The sequence below is a fragment of the Giraffa tippelskirchi genome, chromosome Y, assembly GCF_054371585.1.
Source record: "Giraffa tippelskirchi isolate mGirTip1 chromosome Y, T2T-mGirTip1v1.2.pri, whole genome shotgun sequence".
Taxonomy (NCBI): Eukaryota; Metazoa; Chordata; class Mammalia; order Artiodactyla; family Giraffidae; genus Giraffa; species Giraffa tippelskirchi.
Window position 1 is genome coordinate 1,616,458 of NC_137290.1, and position 16,187 is coordinate 1,632,644.

Genomic DNA, 16,187 nt, shown 5'->3' on the forward strand with positions numbered 1-16,187 from the left:
ATGCTAAGGGTCGGCAGCTAAGAATCACACTGCCTCTCCGCTGTCCTTGAAAGTTAAAGTGTTAATCACTCAGTCGTGTCCAACTCTTTGCAATCCCGCGGACTGAAGCCCGCCAGGCTCCTCTGTCCAGGGGATTCTCCAGGCAAGAATACTGGAGTGGGTGGCCATTTCCTTCTCCAGGGGATCTTCCCAACCCAGCGATCGAACACAGGTCTCCCACACTGCAGGTGGGTTCTCGACCGTCTTAGCTGCCTCCGCGGTTCCTACCTTTGGATTTCGCGTCCCACTGCAGAAACCAGGTCATGTCGCAGTCACAGGACCACGGATTGCCGTGCAGGTAGAGGTTCTCTAGAAGCGGCATGTTCTGCAGCATGCCAGCAGGAAGAGTGCTGATGGCGTTCTCGGCCAGGTAGAGGTGTCTCACGGTGGAGAGCCTGAAGTAGTCCAGGAAGGCGAAGGTGGAGAACGTGGCAGGGTGCAGCTGGCGGAGCATGTTGCCCTCTAAGTGGAGGAGCCTCAGGGAGGTTAAGCCCCTGAACGCTTCCGGGTGGATGAACTCGATCTTGTTGTGGTCCATGTGCAGCCTCACCAGGTTCCACAGCCCCTGCAGGGTCTCGCCCGTGATGACGCGAAGCTTATTGTAGCTGAACTTGAAAACCTACAAAGACCGCAAGTGGAAAAATGTCACTCAGTCGTGGCTGACTCTGTGCGACCCCAGGGACTATACGGTCCAGGGAATTCTCCAGGCCAGAATACTGGAGTGGGTTGCCATGTCCTCCTCCAGGGGATCTTCCAGACCCAGAGATGGAACCCATGTCTCTCGCATTGGCAGGCAGATGCTTTACCACCGAGCCACCTGGGAAGCCACCACGCCCGGTTTACCTGGAGTGAAATGAGGTCTCTCAGAGCCCCGTCGGGGATGCTGGGGATATCATTTCCATGGATCATGAGGAGCTCCAGCTTTCTCAGTCCAGCGAATGATGTTTCCGACAAAGCCTGTATGCTATTAAACCTAGAAAAGAAAAAAGAATAGAAATGGAAAGTCATTTCTGAAAAAAAAAAAAAAATCTTTGGGGCTGTCCCAACAGGAAAGAGCAACTCTTTCTTTCAAAACAGGAAAGAGCCACTCTTTTTCTTTCAATGCTGAATGAGAACCCGAAAAAAACATCTGTGTGGGAATGAAAATCAGGAGCGCTCTGCCAATAATAGGTCATTCCCCGAGGGTTTTCAACCCTTTGCAGACTGCTGGCAGGCAACTCAGACCCTGAGTTCTATCTGCAGAAGACACTGGTGTTGTCTCTTTTCTTTTTTCCCAACAAGATGCACGATGCCAGCCTTGTTATCTCTTTTGAGGTTGGACTTCCCTGGTGGCTCAGACGGTGAAGAATCTGCCTGCAGTGCAAGAGACCTGGGTTCGATTCCTGGGTGGGGAAGATCCCCTGGAGAAGGGAATGGCAACCCACTCCAGTATTCTTGCCTGGAGAATCCCATGGACAGAGGAGCCTGGTGGGATACCATCCGTGGGGTCAAAAGAGTCAGACACGACTGAGCTACTAACAGTATCCAAAAACAGTGCTGTGATATTATGAGTGATATTTTTCTACTATGTGTACTTTATTTTTTTTTTTAATTTTCAATTGGGAGTATAATTGGTTTACAATATTGTGTTGGTTTCTGCCATACATCAACATGAATCAGCCATTTAAAATGTGGCACATTGAATCAAGTTACAAATTAAGCCAGATGGAAGTACTCGGTGTTGGTGCCAGGAAATTAGTCCTTGTATTTTTATTTTTCTTTAATATTACACAAAACCATCTCAAGATACTGTTGGCGGGAGGAGGAAAAAGAGGCATTTTGGTATCCGTCTTTGCTTCCAATGGCAAAGCCTTTGCGTGCTCAGTCGCTAAGTCACTGCCCCACTCTTTGCGACCCCATGGACTGTAGCCTGCCAGGCTCCTCTGCCCATGGGATTCTCCGGGCAGGAATACTGGAGAGGGTTGCCCTGCCTTCCTCCAGGGGATCTTCCCAACCCAGGGGTCGAACCTGCGTCTCCTGCACTGCAGGCAGATTCTTTACCGCTGAGCCACCAGGGAAGCCTGAGAGACAAGAGTGACCACAGATCAACCCTGTTTTCCTTTCTGCAAACTTGCAGAGCCCATTCGATCCTGATTCAAAGCAGCCTTAGTTCCTCTTCTGCATAAATTGGAAGACTGTGAAAAGGAAACGGGTTTTAAAATTGTAAAACGATTTAAAGATTATAAAAAGGAAACGGTTACTATTCCCTTTTCTGGCAAAGCCAACCTCTTTTCCCTGTGGAGTAATCATCATTGTGGTTAGAATTTTTTTTTTTTTCCAGACAGTCAAGTTTGCCAAGCTTTTTTGTTCTGGAGAGACCTATTTCATGGTCCATTGCTACGGATTTGCAAAGTGTTTATCTCACTGTCTTAACTGCCCATTCTTTTACTCTTCCACTGGTCCTTCTAATCGATAAAGGCAAGAATTTTCAAGGCTCTGTACTCAAAGAGGACTTTGTCTTACTGGTCATCTTGTCTTACTAAAATGTCTATTCTGCTGCTGCTGCTGCTGCTAAGTCACTTCAGTCGTGCCCGACTCGGTGCGACCCCATAGACAGCAGCCCACCAGGCTCCGCCGTCCCTGGGATTCTCCAGGCAAGAACACTGGAGTGGGTTGCCATTTCCTTCTCCAGTGCATGAAAGTGAAAAGTGAAAGGGAAGCCGCTCAGTCGTGTCCAACTCCTAGCGACCCCATGGACTGCAGCCTACCAGGCTCCTCCGTCCATGGGATTTTCCAGGCAAGAGTACTGCAGTGGGCTGCCATTGCCTTCTCCGAAATGTCTATTCATCAAACTCTAAATAGTTTTGTTGTTTTATAGGTGGGAGAAAGTAGCTAGTATATTTTGCTGAAGAACTCCAAGTGATTGTCTACTACTAGAACTGTGCAAATGATGGTTTAGTATGAAAATTTCACGAGTACCTGTAATTCATAGAAATTGACACTTAGGTATAGGAAGTATATACGGGTATAGAAGGAAATTAAAACATAAAAATTCTACCTGAAATGCTGCACTAAAATATCTGTTTAGGGGACTTCCCTGGTGGTCCCAGGTGGTGCTAGTGGAAAAGAACCCGCCTGCCAATGCAGGAGATGTAAGAGACGGGGGTTCGATCCCTGGGTTGGGAAGATCCCCTGGAGGAGGACATGGCAAACCACTCCAGTGCTCTAGCCTGGAGAATCCCATGGAGAGAGGAGCCTGGTGGGCTACAGTCCATGGGGTTGCAGAGAGTTGGACATGACTGAGCAACACGTTCACTTTTTGATGATCCAGCGGTTAATACTTCATGCTCCTCCCAATGCAGGGGGCCCAGGTTCAATCCCTGGTCTGGGAACTAGATCCCATATGCCTCAACTAGGAGTTGGCACGACACAACTAAAGATTCCACATGCTGCAACTGAGACCTGATGCAACCACATAAATAAATACATTAAAAAAAAAACTTGTTTAAAAGGCATCAATATTTTAAATAGGCAAAACCTGAAAGAACTGTAATTTCATCAAAGTCACAACTGCATCATACTGATAATTTAAAGATGCACTCGGGGTCAAAGACGTCTCACTCATTCTATTTATCATTTTGTAACAACTGCTGAAATCTATTTAAATGCTATTAGCATATTTATGCATGCGTCATACATTTTGCATCTGCAGTGTATTAAAGAACTGTTATCCATGGAAATTTATCAAGGAGCTGAAGCTGTCTGTGATGGTTCATAATCAAGCTTTATGACAGAGATTGGTGCTGATGAATTAATTCAGATACTAGCCCCAAAGGACCACATGTAGTAGTTATAAATGTCCTCTTGATTCGGTGCATCATGCAAGACACGGTGACCCACACACCCGTATACACTCACAGTCACGTACGTGCACACACACCCGAAAATGAACAATGAAACCTGCCCGCCTGCTCGCGAGGAGGCTGAAGATCGCTCAAAAGGAATGCGGTACAAACCCCAGATTGATTCTTTCCACATGCGGAGAAATCCCAGCAGGCACGGATGCCAAGGAGCGGAACGTGCAGTGGACTTCGCTGGGGACGTAGCAGGCGCAGGGGTGGGGGCAGGCCAGTGCCACACGGGGGTGGCCCCACAGCAGAATCAGGACCATGGAGAGAGCTCGCCACCACGCCCATGTCGTCGGCATCTCATCCGGGTGGGTCATCCCGGCACACCTGTCAGGGAGCCACACAAAGCCGGCTGTCAGACAGCCCTTCCATACTGCCAGCTGGTTTTACCTGCATTGTTCATCATGGTGCTAAGCTTCCCAAGGCGTCGGCATGGGATATCTGAGCGACCCAAAACATGTGCGTGGAGCAACACAAAACTCCTTCTATTTTTTTTAATCGTTGTTCGCCACTCAGTTTAATGCAACTGTGGAATGTAGCCTTCACTCCTGACATCGATATTATGACTCGGAAATGTCACTGTGTTGTGAGGGAGGGTATGAAATTCACAGGCCCGGTGGAGTGGGTAGCTGTTCCCTTCTTCAGGGGATCTTCCCAACTCAGGGATCAAACCCAGATCTCACGCATTGCAGGAGGACTCTTAACCAGCTCAGCCACCAGGGAAGCCCAAGAAGACAGGAGTGGGTAGCCTATGCCTTCTCCAGGGGATTTTTCTGACCCGGGAAGCCAACCAGGGTCTCCTGCATTGCAGGTGGATTCTTTACCAGCTGAGCTACCAGGGAAGCCCTGTACAGATACACAAATGGGTGTATATATACAAATATATATTTGTATAAATGTATGAAAGGTGAAAGGAAAGGGTTAGTCGATCAGTCATGTCTGACTCTTTGCAACACCATGGACTGTAGCCCGCCAGGCTCCTCTGTCCATGGGATTCTCCAGACAAGACTACTGGAGTGGGTTCCCATTTCCCGCTCCAGGGAATCTTCCTCACCCAGGGATCAAACCCAGATCTCCTGCATTGCAGGCAGATTCTTTACTCTTTGAGCCATCAGGGAAGTCCTATATGCATCAATATATATTTGTAAAAATGTATATATACACACAAATATACAAATATATGTAAATATGTGTTTGAATAAATGTATATATAAGGGCTTCCCAGGTGACTCAGTGGTAAAGAAGCTGCCTGCCAATGAAGGAAAGTCAGGAGACCCAGTTTCGATCCCTGGGTCAAGAAGATCCCCTGGAGGAGGCAAGGGCAACCCACTCCAGTATTCTTGCCTGGGAGAATCCCATGGACAGAGGAGCCTAGCAGGCCACAGTCCGTGGAATCACAAAAGAGTTGGACATGACTTAGCAACTAAACAACAATGTATATATGCACACAAGTATAAATGTGTATATATATATTTGTGCTTATATAGGGAGATGAGAAAGTTCATGGACAGATGAGCCTGGTGGGCTATAGACCATGGGGTTGCAAAGAGTCAGACATGACCGAGCAACTAACGTACACACATATAGGGATGACAGACACATTTATGTTTGTATAATAAGTCGTAAAAGTAACCGTTATCTGTCCACCTCCGATATGTATCCCAAGCATCTCTGATGTTTATCCCAAGCCGTTACATACTGTATATAATGAGTAACAAGCTTCTCAGGAAATCCATTATGACCAGAAGTATTTCCTTCTTTTAATGGCATTCCTTAAAGTTTTACTCATACCATCTTCTAGGGCTTATAGAGACGTTCACTAAAGCAGAATGTATTCCATTGTATGTGGGTTTGTCTCCTCTCCTTAATTTTTCCCCCCTTGGCAGAACCACAATGTTGTGAGCACACAACATCATTCTTTACCAGGGAGCAAATTTGGAGAAATCTCTGAAAAATCTGCCATGAGACTCGAAAGAGGCAAGGAATAGTCTGATGAAGAATCTTGAGGCAAACAAAAAAGGTCAGTAAGACCAAAAAAAAAAAAAAAGACAGAGAGAGGAAGGAAGGAGAAAAGATAGGAAACAATGGAGGTCAGAAGGAAAAAAGGGAAAGAGAAAAAAGGAAGGAAAAGATCAGATAAAATATTAGGCTGCATCAGCCGCGACCTCCTTTAGAAAGTCAGTGACTATTTCTGCATGGATCAGTCATGCCTTCATCAAATCACACTTTCGCCAACTCTTGCATGAAGTTTATGGATCAGTAGCAACACAGGGCAAGTGGAGAATCACGGTTACAGAAACGCCCGCGTTCCCGACAGTTCCCTTTTCTGCGCGAACGCTGACTGCTGATCATAAACACTCCATTTGCTCCCGCGCTGTAGGGACATCGCAGATGCACAGCGTTTTCCGCTCTTTAGAGGACCTGGGAACATACGTTTTCTGAAGCCCTTACGCGTTTCCTTTTACAGCTGCTCCTAAAGAGCTGACGGTGCAGGCAGCTTTGCAAACACCGAGCTCAGGCGCCTCCTCTCCGCCTCGGAACCGATCGGCTTCTGCAGCGCTTTTTTCGGTTCTCCAGGCCCCTCACCCGCGCGCTTGACCTCCACACCAGGCTCATGCCCAAGCTCTGTGTCCGCAGGCGGACCTGGTCCCCGGCGTCCCGAAGCCTCGCTCCCCGCGCTCGGCTTTCCACCCAGGGCTCCCCAGAAGACCGTAGGGGCGCGCCCCCCCTTCTCAGGGAACCCCAATCCCGAGGCCTCGCGGGGAAGCCGCCCCGAGCCTGCCCTATCTCTGGGCACGCCCGGCGAACCCCGGGAAGCTGAACTCGGGGCGCGAGGAGGTCCGCGGGCGTCCACCCGGAGGTGGAGAGTCTGGAGGGGCCGGGCGCGCGGCCTTGCGTCCCTGGCCGGCTTCCAGCGCGCGTTCTGGACGCGCCGAGACAGGCTGCGCGGTGACTTCACGAACGAGCTTTCCCGGAGCGCGGCTCGGGTTACCCCGAGGGTCTCCGAGGTCGGAGACTCGGCCACCAAAGGGCGTCTCTCCCCCAAACCATGACTTCCCCAGGTTGCGCGCGGCTCGGAGACACCCCCCTGCCCCCAGCCGAGGGGAGGAGGTGACTTTGCATCTCCCTACTTTGCAGGGCAAAAGAAGGAGGTGGGCGGGGGTTAGGAGTGGGGAGTCTTTGGGATCTGGAGAAACTGCGGAGACGGCCCGCAACTGTGACTTGCCCCTCGCCACCAACGCAGGAGCGCAACCGGTTACACTTGAGGGTCCTGTCGGGGGTCCCCAGGAAACCAGGGATGGGGTGGGGCGAGGCCACTTTGGAAAGGGGACCTTAGACCTACTCAGCGCATCTGCCCGGATGATTTCCGTCACCTTCTGTGCCCGATGGTGCTGTGCTGCTCTTAGTCGCTCAGTCGTGTCCGACTCTTGGCGACCCCACGGAATTCCACAGAATTCTCCAAGCCAGGATACTGGAGTGGGTTGCCATTTCCTGCTCCAGGGTTATCTTCCCCACCCAGGGATCGAACCCGGGTCTCCCGCATGGCAGGCGGATTCTTTTACCAGCTGAGCCACCAGGGAAGCCCCGTTCTGGATGGTAGCTGGACCCTTAACGGAGCGCCAGGAAACATTTCCAGAAGTCTTCTCTGCCCTCGACCCCTGCTCCCCCCAGCGCAACACCGGTCCCCCTTCCAACTCTCTCCACCCCTTGCAGACAGAGCCGCCCCCCACCTCCCCAGCAACCGGCGGGGGCGCCCAGGCAGCCCTCGGTCCTCACCTGTCCGTCGGAAGCCGCGACCCACGGGAGCGGTGCGCGCAGGGCATCCACCGGGCCGGGGCGCGCGAGTCACCGCCGGGGGTCGGCCGGGGCCATGTCCTGCTTCCCGGGGGGGCGAGGCGAGGCGGCTCGGCTTCCCAGCGCGGCGCCCTTTTATTCCCGTCGCCGAGAGCCTTCCCCGAGAGCACGCCTCGGCCCAGCCCCACCCTGCCCCACCCCGGGGAGACGGGGCGCGGGGGACCCTGGCCGCGCCGCCGCGCGCTCAGCCCTCCTCTCGGCTCCGCATGGCGCCGCGGTCCGAGTGTGCACGCCTCGTCCACGCCGGCGGGGCGAACCGCTGGGGCCCCGTGCACACACGGCCGGCTGGGGGAAGCTGGAGGAGTTGGTACGGGGGTCGGGGGAGGGGGAAGTATCTGGGCCCCCCACCCCCGAGAGGAACTCCGGGAGGCACCCGAGGGAGGCAGAGAAACCCGGCAGCGCACAGCCCCCGAGGTCTGCGCCCGGAGCGCCCTTCCCAGCAAGACTTGGAGGAGGACCGTGTCTTTCTTTTCAAGGGGGGGAAGACAGAAGGAACACGGCTTGCGCTCCCAAAGGCGGGCTGGAGTTTTCTCTGGCGGCGCCTCCGGACCCCGAGTGCAGGCAGCAAGCAGCCGGGGGCGCCCCGCCGGCAGCTCCGGAGGAGCCGTAGGCGAGGCTGCAACCAGAGCCCCCGGCCACGCCCTCCCGCCTCTCCTGTGGCTCCTGGCAGCCACCATCCTTCCTCCAGCCTGAATCCTCCTGCCAACAAAAAAAAAAAGGTGGAATGCTTTTTTTTTTCCTCATCTCCGTTTGCAGAGCCTGAAGGGGCTGGGCCGGGATGAGCGCTTTGGGGAGCTCCGGGGTACTGGCTGGGGCAAGTGAGATGTTGGGCTGGAGGGGAGGCCTGGGGAAATCGAGGCTGGAGAGGACCGTGTTGTCTGTAAGGCAGAACGGGAAGGGGGAAGAGAAGGCCCTGTGTTGGTTTCCAGGACAAAGGAGAACTGGGAAAAAAGGGCAAGGGGTCAGGTAAGGGCTGTCACCAGTGTGGCCACCTGGGCAGAGGTAAGACAGGGTAAGGGCAGTCACTGCAAAGAGAGAAAAACAGGCTGAGCGCCCCAAGAACTGATGCCTCCCAACTGTGGTGTTGGAGAAGGCTCTCGAGAGTCCCTGGGACAGCAAGGAGACCCACCCAGTCCATCCTAGAGGAGATCAGTCCTGGATGTTCATTGGAAGGACTGATGTTGAAGCTGAAACTCTAATCCTTTGGCCACCTGATGCAGAGACCTGACTCATTGGAAAAGACCCTGATGCTGGGAAAGATTGAAGGCAAGAGGAGAAGGGGACGACAGAGGATGAGATGGTTGGATGGCATCACCGACTCGAGAGATGAGTTTAAGTAAACCCTGGGAGTTGGTGATGGACAGGGAGGCCTGGCGGGCTGCAGTCCATGGGGTCGCAAAGAGTTGGACACAACTGAACAACTAACACACACACACACATTAGTTGCTTTTGGGCTTCCCAGCTGGCAATAGTGCTAAAGAACCTGCCTGTCAGCTTCTTTAGAGGCTCCTGGATTCAATTTCTGGGGTCAGGAAGATCCCCCAGGGAAGAGCATGGCAACCCACTCCAGTATTCTTGCCTGGAGAATCCCCGTGGACAGGGGAGCCTGGCGGGCTACAGTCCAGGGGGTCACAAAGAGTCAGACATGACTGAAGCGACTTAGTACATATCACCACATCTTTATCCACCCCTCTGTTGATGGACATATGACTCAGCAATCCCACTTCTGGGCATCCACCCAGGGGGAAAAAAAAGAAACATAATTCAAAAAGATACACGGACCCCAATGTTCACTGCAGCCCTGTTTACAATAGACAAGACACGGAATCAACGTAAAGACCATGGGGTTGCAAAGACTCAGACAGTAAGGAGCGATTTTCAGTTCCGTAGCTTAACAGGGGACGTAAAAGTGAATCCTGCTTCAACGACCACCACTTACCCTCCATCAACAGAAGGACAGTTCAGTCGCGCAGTCGTGCCCGACTCTTTGAGACCCCATGAATTGCAGCACGCCAGGCCTCCCTGTCCATCACCAACTCCCAGAGTCCACCCAAACCCATGTGCATGGAGTCGGTGATGCCATCCAGCCATCTCATCCTCTGTCGTCCCCTTCTCCTCCTTCCCCCAATCCTTCCCAGCGTTAGGGTGTTTTCCAGTGAGTCAACTCTTCGCATGAGGTGGCCAAAGTATTGGAGTTTCAGCTTCAACATCAGTCCTTCCAGTGAACACCCAGACAAGTGACCCTCAATATTCCAGGGTGAGTGGAGACAAAAGGAGGTGAAAAAACACAAGTCTGCACAGGAAATGTGTCCCTGCCCAAGCCGGGGAATCCCAGGGGTGGACTGATATCTGACGGGGAGGCGGCATCTCTATTTGAGCAGAAACAGACTTTGAGGAATGTGGCATGTGAAACTTGCCCCCCCCCCAGTCTGTCTAGGGGGAAGTCTTAAACGAGAATCCAAGCTACTGGCAGGCGCTCTGAGAACGAGGGGCTATTTTTGTGTTTCTTCCTTCCTTCATACCACGGTCGGTGGAAGTCTCCCGTTCCGTGGCGTTCACTCAAATGTTTCCAGATTTTTCTCAACTGTGTATTTTAAAATAGAAAAGAAGAAGGACCCATCAGAGGGAACTTCCCAGATCTCCCGAGCTCAGCTGAATTATTTCTGCCAAACGGGCTGGACAAATTTCTGGTCAACCTGGAGGGTAGCCACGCACACACGTGAACTCAGAGTGACCCATCGCAGGGCTTATGCGAAAAGGGATTTCTGGGCAAAATGGAAACTATTTTGCCTTAAGTTAGTGCTCAGTCATGTCTGACTCTTTGCCACCCCATGGACTGTAGCCCACCAGGCTCCTCTGTCCACAGGAGTCCCCAGGCAAGAATACTGGAGTGGGTTGCCATGCCCTCCTCCAGGGGACCTTCCCGACCCGGGGTTCGAAGCCGAGTCTCCTCTGTCTCCGTCATTGCAGCTGGATTTATCACCCGCTGAGCCATCAGGAGAGCTGATGAACTGGGATGAGCAGTCTCACTTATGGATGAGTTTACAAAGACTCGTCCAAGTCACTCGGAAAAGAGACGGACAGTGGACTGCCGGGCAAGTCCTGAGATTCGTGTTCTAAACAAACCCCCACCTTCTCCCCCACATGTCCTTCAAGAGCCTCTCAGACGAGCTGAATCTGTTTACTCCGCTAAATATCCTGCAACCTCAAATGACACACCTCACCTCAGGCTGCGATCTTATGTAACCGTCTTTCCCAGAGAGACTGAACATTTCCCGATGGTGAAGGAAGTCAAAAAAAAAACCAAAAAAACCCCCCAAGGGACATGATCATATGTAAACTTCAACCCTGGGGCCAACACACCTATGAGACACCTGCAGAATTATATATATCGCTATCCTGTATATTTTGTGAAGGAATACAGATACAATTTACATACTTTCCACACCTGGAAACAGTTCACGCGTGCTCAGTCTCTCCCGTGGTGTCCGACTCTTTGCGACCCTGCAGACTGCAGCCCTCCAGGCTCCTCTGTCCATGGGATTCTCCAGGCAAGAACACTGGAGTGGGTTGTCATTTCCTTCTCCAGGGGATCTTCCCTACCCAGCCATTGATCCCGAGTGTCTTGCATTGGCAGGCAGATTCTTTACCCTCAGAAACAATAGTCTGTGTGTATACTTGGGGGTGTGTGTGCTAAGTCAACTGGAAAAGTAATACACTGTTGCAATAGCAAGTTCAACCTTGAAGGGGGTGGGGGATGGTACACACCCAGAGGAAGTCAGATGACCTGGATCCTTCTGTAATTTTAGTGGTTAGGAGACCTGTAGGGTTGTTGTTCAGTGGCTCAGTCGTGTCCAACTCTTTGTGACCCCAGGACTGCAGCACGCCAGGCCTCCCTGTCCATCACCAACTCCCGGAGTTTACTCAAACTCATGTCCATCGGGTCGGTGATGCCATCCAACCATCTCATCCTCTGTCGTCCCCTTCTCCTCCTGCCTTCACTCTTTCCCAGCGTGAATAGATAGCCCATGGGCTGAACTCAGGACGGCTTGTGTGCCAAAACCTTTGGAAGAACAGGTTAACTGTGCTTTAAAAGGAAATAAAATTCAATAGTGGGCAGTTTCCTACCTGCTTATATAGTTCCCATCTGATTTTATCACCTCATCCAGGGCTAAATTAATCCCATACCATTCCTGCCAAACTCCTGGCCAGACTATATAAGCTGCCTGCCTCCCATGATATGGGCTTGATTCTTTGAGAGGCAGGCCAAAATGCGTTACATTCAGCCCTATAAACCCATGTCTCTGGAACCTTCGTGGGTCACAGGTATGCCCGCCCCTAGGGGACATGTAAGGCATCTTGGAGTCCTTCACCTCCCTGTTGCTGTTCATTACTCAGTCGTGTCCGACTCTTTGCGACCCCATGAACCGCAGCACACCAGGCCTCCCTGTCCATCACCATGTCCTGGACTTTACTCAAACCCATGTCCATCGAGTCGGTGATGCCATCCAACCACCTCATCCTCTGTCGTCCCCTTCTCCTCCTGCCTTCAATCTTTGCCAGCATCAGAGTCTTTTCCAAGGAGTGTTCCTCTCCCTGGCTGTCTTTTAAATGTTAAAAAGAAAAAAAATGTGCTTCCTGTGTTTTATTTACTGTAGGAATAAATACATGTCTGTGCGTGTCCTGGTTAAAACCCTTGTACCAGCCGTTGCTTTTCTATATTCAATCAAAACGGGGCTTCCCTGATGGCTCAGGAGGGCAAAAGTCTGCATGCCAATGCAGAGATACAAGAGACGCAGGTTCGATCCCTGGGTGGGGAAGATCCCCCGGAGGAGGGCATGGCCAACCACTGCAGTATTCTCGCCTGGAGAATCCCACGGACAGAGGAGCCTGGCGGGCTACAGTCCACGGGGTCGCAGAGCATTGGACATGACTGAGCGACTAACTGTGAATCAAAAGAATGATCAAGACCTGATTGCGCCCTCTTTGAACCATATCTAGAAAAGTCCTCAATACCCCTTCCTAGTGTTAATACTGACAGACCACAGGCATGAAGAAAATACCCTTAGATGATCTGACTATTTGAAAACAAAACACAAGAGTAATTAAAAACGGAGTGGGATTGTATGTTGGTTCAGGCACCATGGAGAACAGTAGGGATGTTCCTTTGAAAGCTAAAACCAGAGCTACCATGTGATCCAGCCATCTCACTCCTAGGCATGTATCCAGAGGAAACCATAATTACAGGCATCCCAATGTTCACAGCAGCACCATTCACAACAGCCAAGCCATGGAGACAACGTCAATGTCCATCAACAGACGAACGGATAAAGGAGACGCGCTATGTGTATATGATGGAATATGACTCAGTCATAAAAAAGAATGAAATAATGCCAGGTGCAGCAACATGGAATATTACTCAGTCGTAAAAAAGAATGAAATAATGCCACGTGCAGCAACATGGACAGACCTAGAGAGTGTCATAGTAAGCGAAATAGGTCTGAAAAAGACTAGTATCGTATGACACCACTTACATGCGGCATCTAAAACATGACACAAGAACTTATTCATAAACTACAAACAGACTCACAGGCATAGAAAATAAATTTATGGCAACCAGCGGGGAGGGATTCCCTTGTGGCTCAGTGGGTAAAGAATCCACCTGCCATGCAGGAGACCCAGGTTCGATTCTTGGGTCGGGAAGACCCCCTGGAGAAGAGAATGGCTACCCACTCCAGTATTCCTGCCTGGAGCATCCCATGGACAGAGGAGCCTGGTGGGCTACTGTCCACCGGGTCACAGAGTCAGACACGCCTGAAGCAACTAACATGCACCCACGGGTTGACAGTAGACCGAATATCAGACTTTCTGGTGTCAACAGAATAATAATAATTATTGCATCAACAGAATGGTAATAGCAGTTGTTCTCTTTATAGAATAATTACTCTATAAGAGTTAGTTGAGGCAGATGGAGAAATTCTTCCAGGAAAGACAACAATGTAAAAAACAAATTATTATTGTTGATAATATATTACATTATATATTATAATTAATTAATATAATACTTTCTATGTAATAATGACTCTATAAGTTATTTATAGAGTATTATTATATTGCTGCAATAATATATAGAAATAGATATTATAATATATATTGCTGTATATATACTTGTAATAATAAATATATTATATATAGTATACACATTGTAATAATACATAGCATTATTATTGTATTATATATATTGTTATATACACATTGTAATAATATATAGTATATTATTATATATAGATGCAATAATATATAGTAATAATATATAGTATTATGCTATATACTGTTATATATACATTGTAATAATATACATATTATATAGATTATATACAAATTGTAATGATACATAGTATATTATATATTGCTATATATACACTGTAATATAATTATTATATATCCATTGTAATAACATATAGTATTATTACACTATATGTTGTAGTATACAGTATTATTGTTATATATTATCATATATACATCGTAATAATATAAAATATACATTGTAATAACATAGTATTATTATATTATCATATATACATTGAAATAATATATACTATTATTAGTATTTATATTATAATGTATTATTTCTATACTGTATATATATACTGCAATAATATGTAGTATTATTATATTACATATTATTATATATGGTAATATATAGTATTATTATATTATATATGGTAATAATATATAGTAGTATTATTATAACATATATATAGACATTGCAATGATAGATAGCATTATTCTTATTATATTGCTGTGTTTTAGTGGAAGAATTTCTCCATCTGCCTCAAATCCCACTGCGTTAGGAATCATCCATTCAAATTAAACCTGCTCGCTGGCCCTTGTCTGTCCTTCCTTCTCCCATCTCCTCGCCAGGAGGTTAACAGACAAATCATTAAAACCACAGGAAACAGAGGCTTTTCTTTGAAAGCAGAAATGCGGACCGAAAGTATTTTAAAAAATTCCTCCCCATATGTGACACTACCGTATGCATCCTATGTTGCTTTGATTACTTTCAGCCCCCTGCCTTCTGGGTGTTTTTAAAGGATGCCTTTTGCATTTGCAAACTATTAGGGGACTAGCATTTGGAAAATAAGAGAGACATCCTTTCAAAAGGCTGGAAACGTCTTTGTTTTCGCTCTGGAGTCAGAGGTCACCTTTGATGTTCCAGAAACACTTTGAATCTTTGATTCGACTACATGCAAAAGTCAGGGAGGAAACTGACATTTTGAGACATTTTTATTTGAATTGTTTTTACAGAGGGACCACAACACACAAGAAAAATCTGCCATAATTTTACTACATGAAAGTGCTAGTGAGTATTAGTCACTAAGCTGTGTCCGACTCTTTTGCGACCCTGTGGCCTGTAGCCCGCCAGGCTCCTCCGTCCAAGGGATTCTCCAGGCAGGAATACTGGAGCGGGTTGCCATGTCCTCTTCCCGGGGATCTTCCTGACCCAGGGATCGAACCCAGTTCTCCTGCAATGCAGGCAGATTCTTTCACCATTTGAGCCACCCTCACTATAATATGAGACTACGCAATAAATGCAAAACGTAACACATCTTCACTGAAAACGCGAACGGTGAAGCTTCATTACAAGCACCAGACATGAATGGAATCACCCACAATCTACAGCGTGTCAGTGTGTAAAGGGAAAAAAAAAAATTTAAACTTAGTAAAGAGAGGCAAATGCCTCCGCTTTGATGATTCTGGCAAAGACCTTGAAAACTGCAGCTGTTCAGAGCAAATGCACGTTTTCACTGTCACGGAGCAGGTAAATGAAGAGAGTGGAGAAAGTAGTGGTCAAAAAAAATTGTATGATGAGAGGAGTTTTAAATTGAGTATAGCAGATGGCAAGGGGCCACCCCTTAAGCCACTGTACATCTTGGAAGACAAATTCAAAAAGGAAGCCAATTTCCAAATTAAAAAAATAAAACCATCGCGGAAAGAATGGTTCCTTTTTTTTCTTTTCCCTACTTTTTTTTGTGTGTGTGTGAGGTGTGCCTACTTGCCCAGTTAACTGATCATCTGGGAATTTGTAGTGGCGAATTTTTTTATGTATAATTTGTTTTTAAGAGTTCCATGGTGCTCTGGAATGGGAATGGATGGTTAGGAGGGGGGGGCGGGGTTAGCTTCAGTTTAGGGGAAAAAAAAATGATGAAGCGTCAAAAGATTCTTTCTCAACACTGTTTACTTTGAAAGAAGTTTCAGGTTCGTTTCTGGCTCATCATGTATGCTGTGTTAAATTAAACGGTTGTGAGGGCAAGCGTCTATTAAAAGAGATCTAAAATAAAATAAAAATGCAGATGCTGTGTCTGGAAGTCATGTGAAGGAGGTGCTGGGGGTGCGGGGAGAATG

At 48.5% G+C, this 16,187-nt stretch overlaps 1 protein-coding gene and 1 non-coding gene across 2 annotated transcripts in view; both read right to left on the bottom strand.

Moving 5' to 3' along the window:
* Positions 1 to 16,187, bottom strand: part of LOC145537809 (matrix-remodeling-associated protein 5-like) — a 103,780-nt gene that overhangs the window by 20,946 nt on the left and 66,647 nt on the right. Inside the window, exons 8-11 of the mRNA XM_081568681.1 lie at positions 7,704 to 8,480; positions 4,035 to 4,253; positions 883 to 1,012; positions 268 to 658 (exon numbers count right to left, since the gene is read on the bottom strand). Of these exons, the coding sequence (XP_081424807.1) occupies positions 268 to 658; positions 883 to 1,012; positions 4,035 to 4,253; positions 7,704 to 8,458 (1,495 nt within the window). The 5' untranslated portion in view covers positions 8,459 to 8,480. The remainder of the gene's footprint in view (positions 1 to 267; positions 659 to 882; positions 1,013 to 4,034; positions 4,254 to 7,703; positions 8,481 to 16,187) is intronic.
* TRNAG-GCC (transfer RNA glycine (anticodon GCC)) lies at positions 7,435 to 7,507 on the bottom strand. The gene has a single exon. It is a non-coding gene; the product is annotated as a tRNA-Gly (tRNA).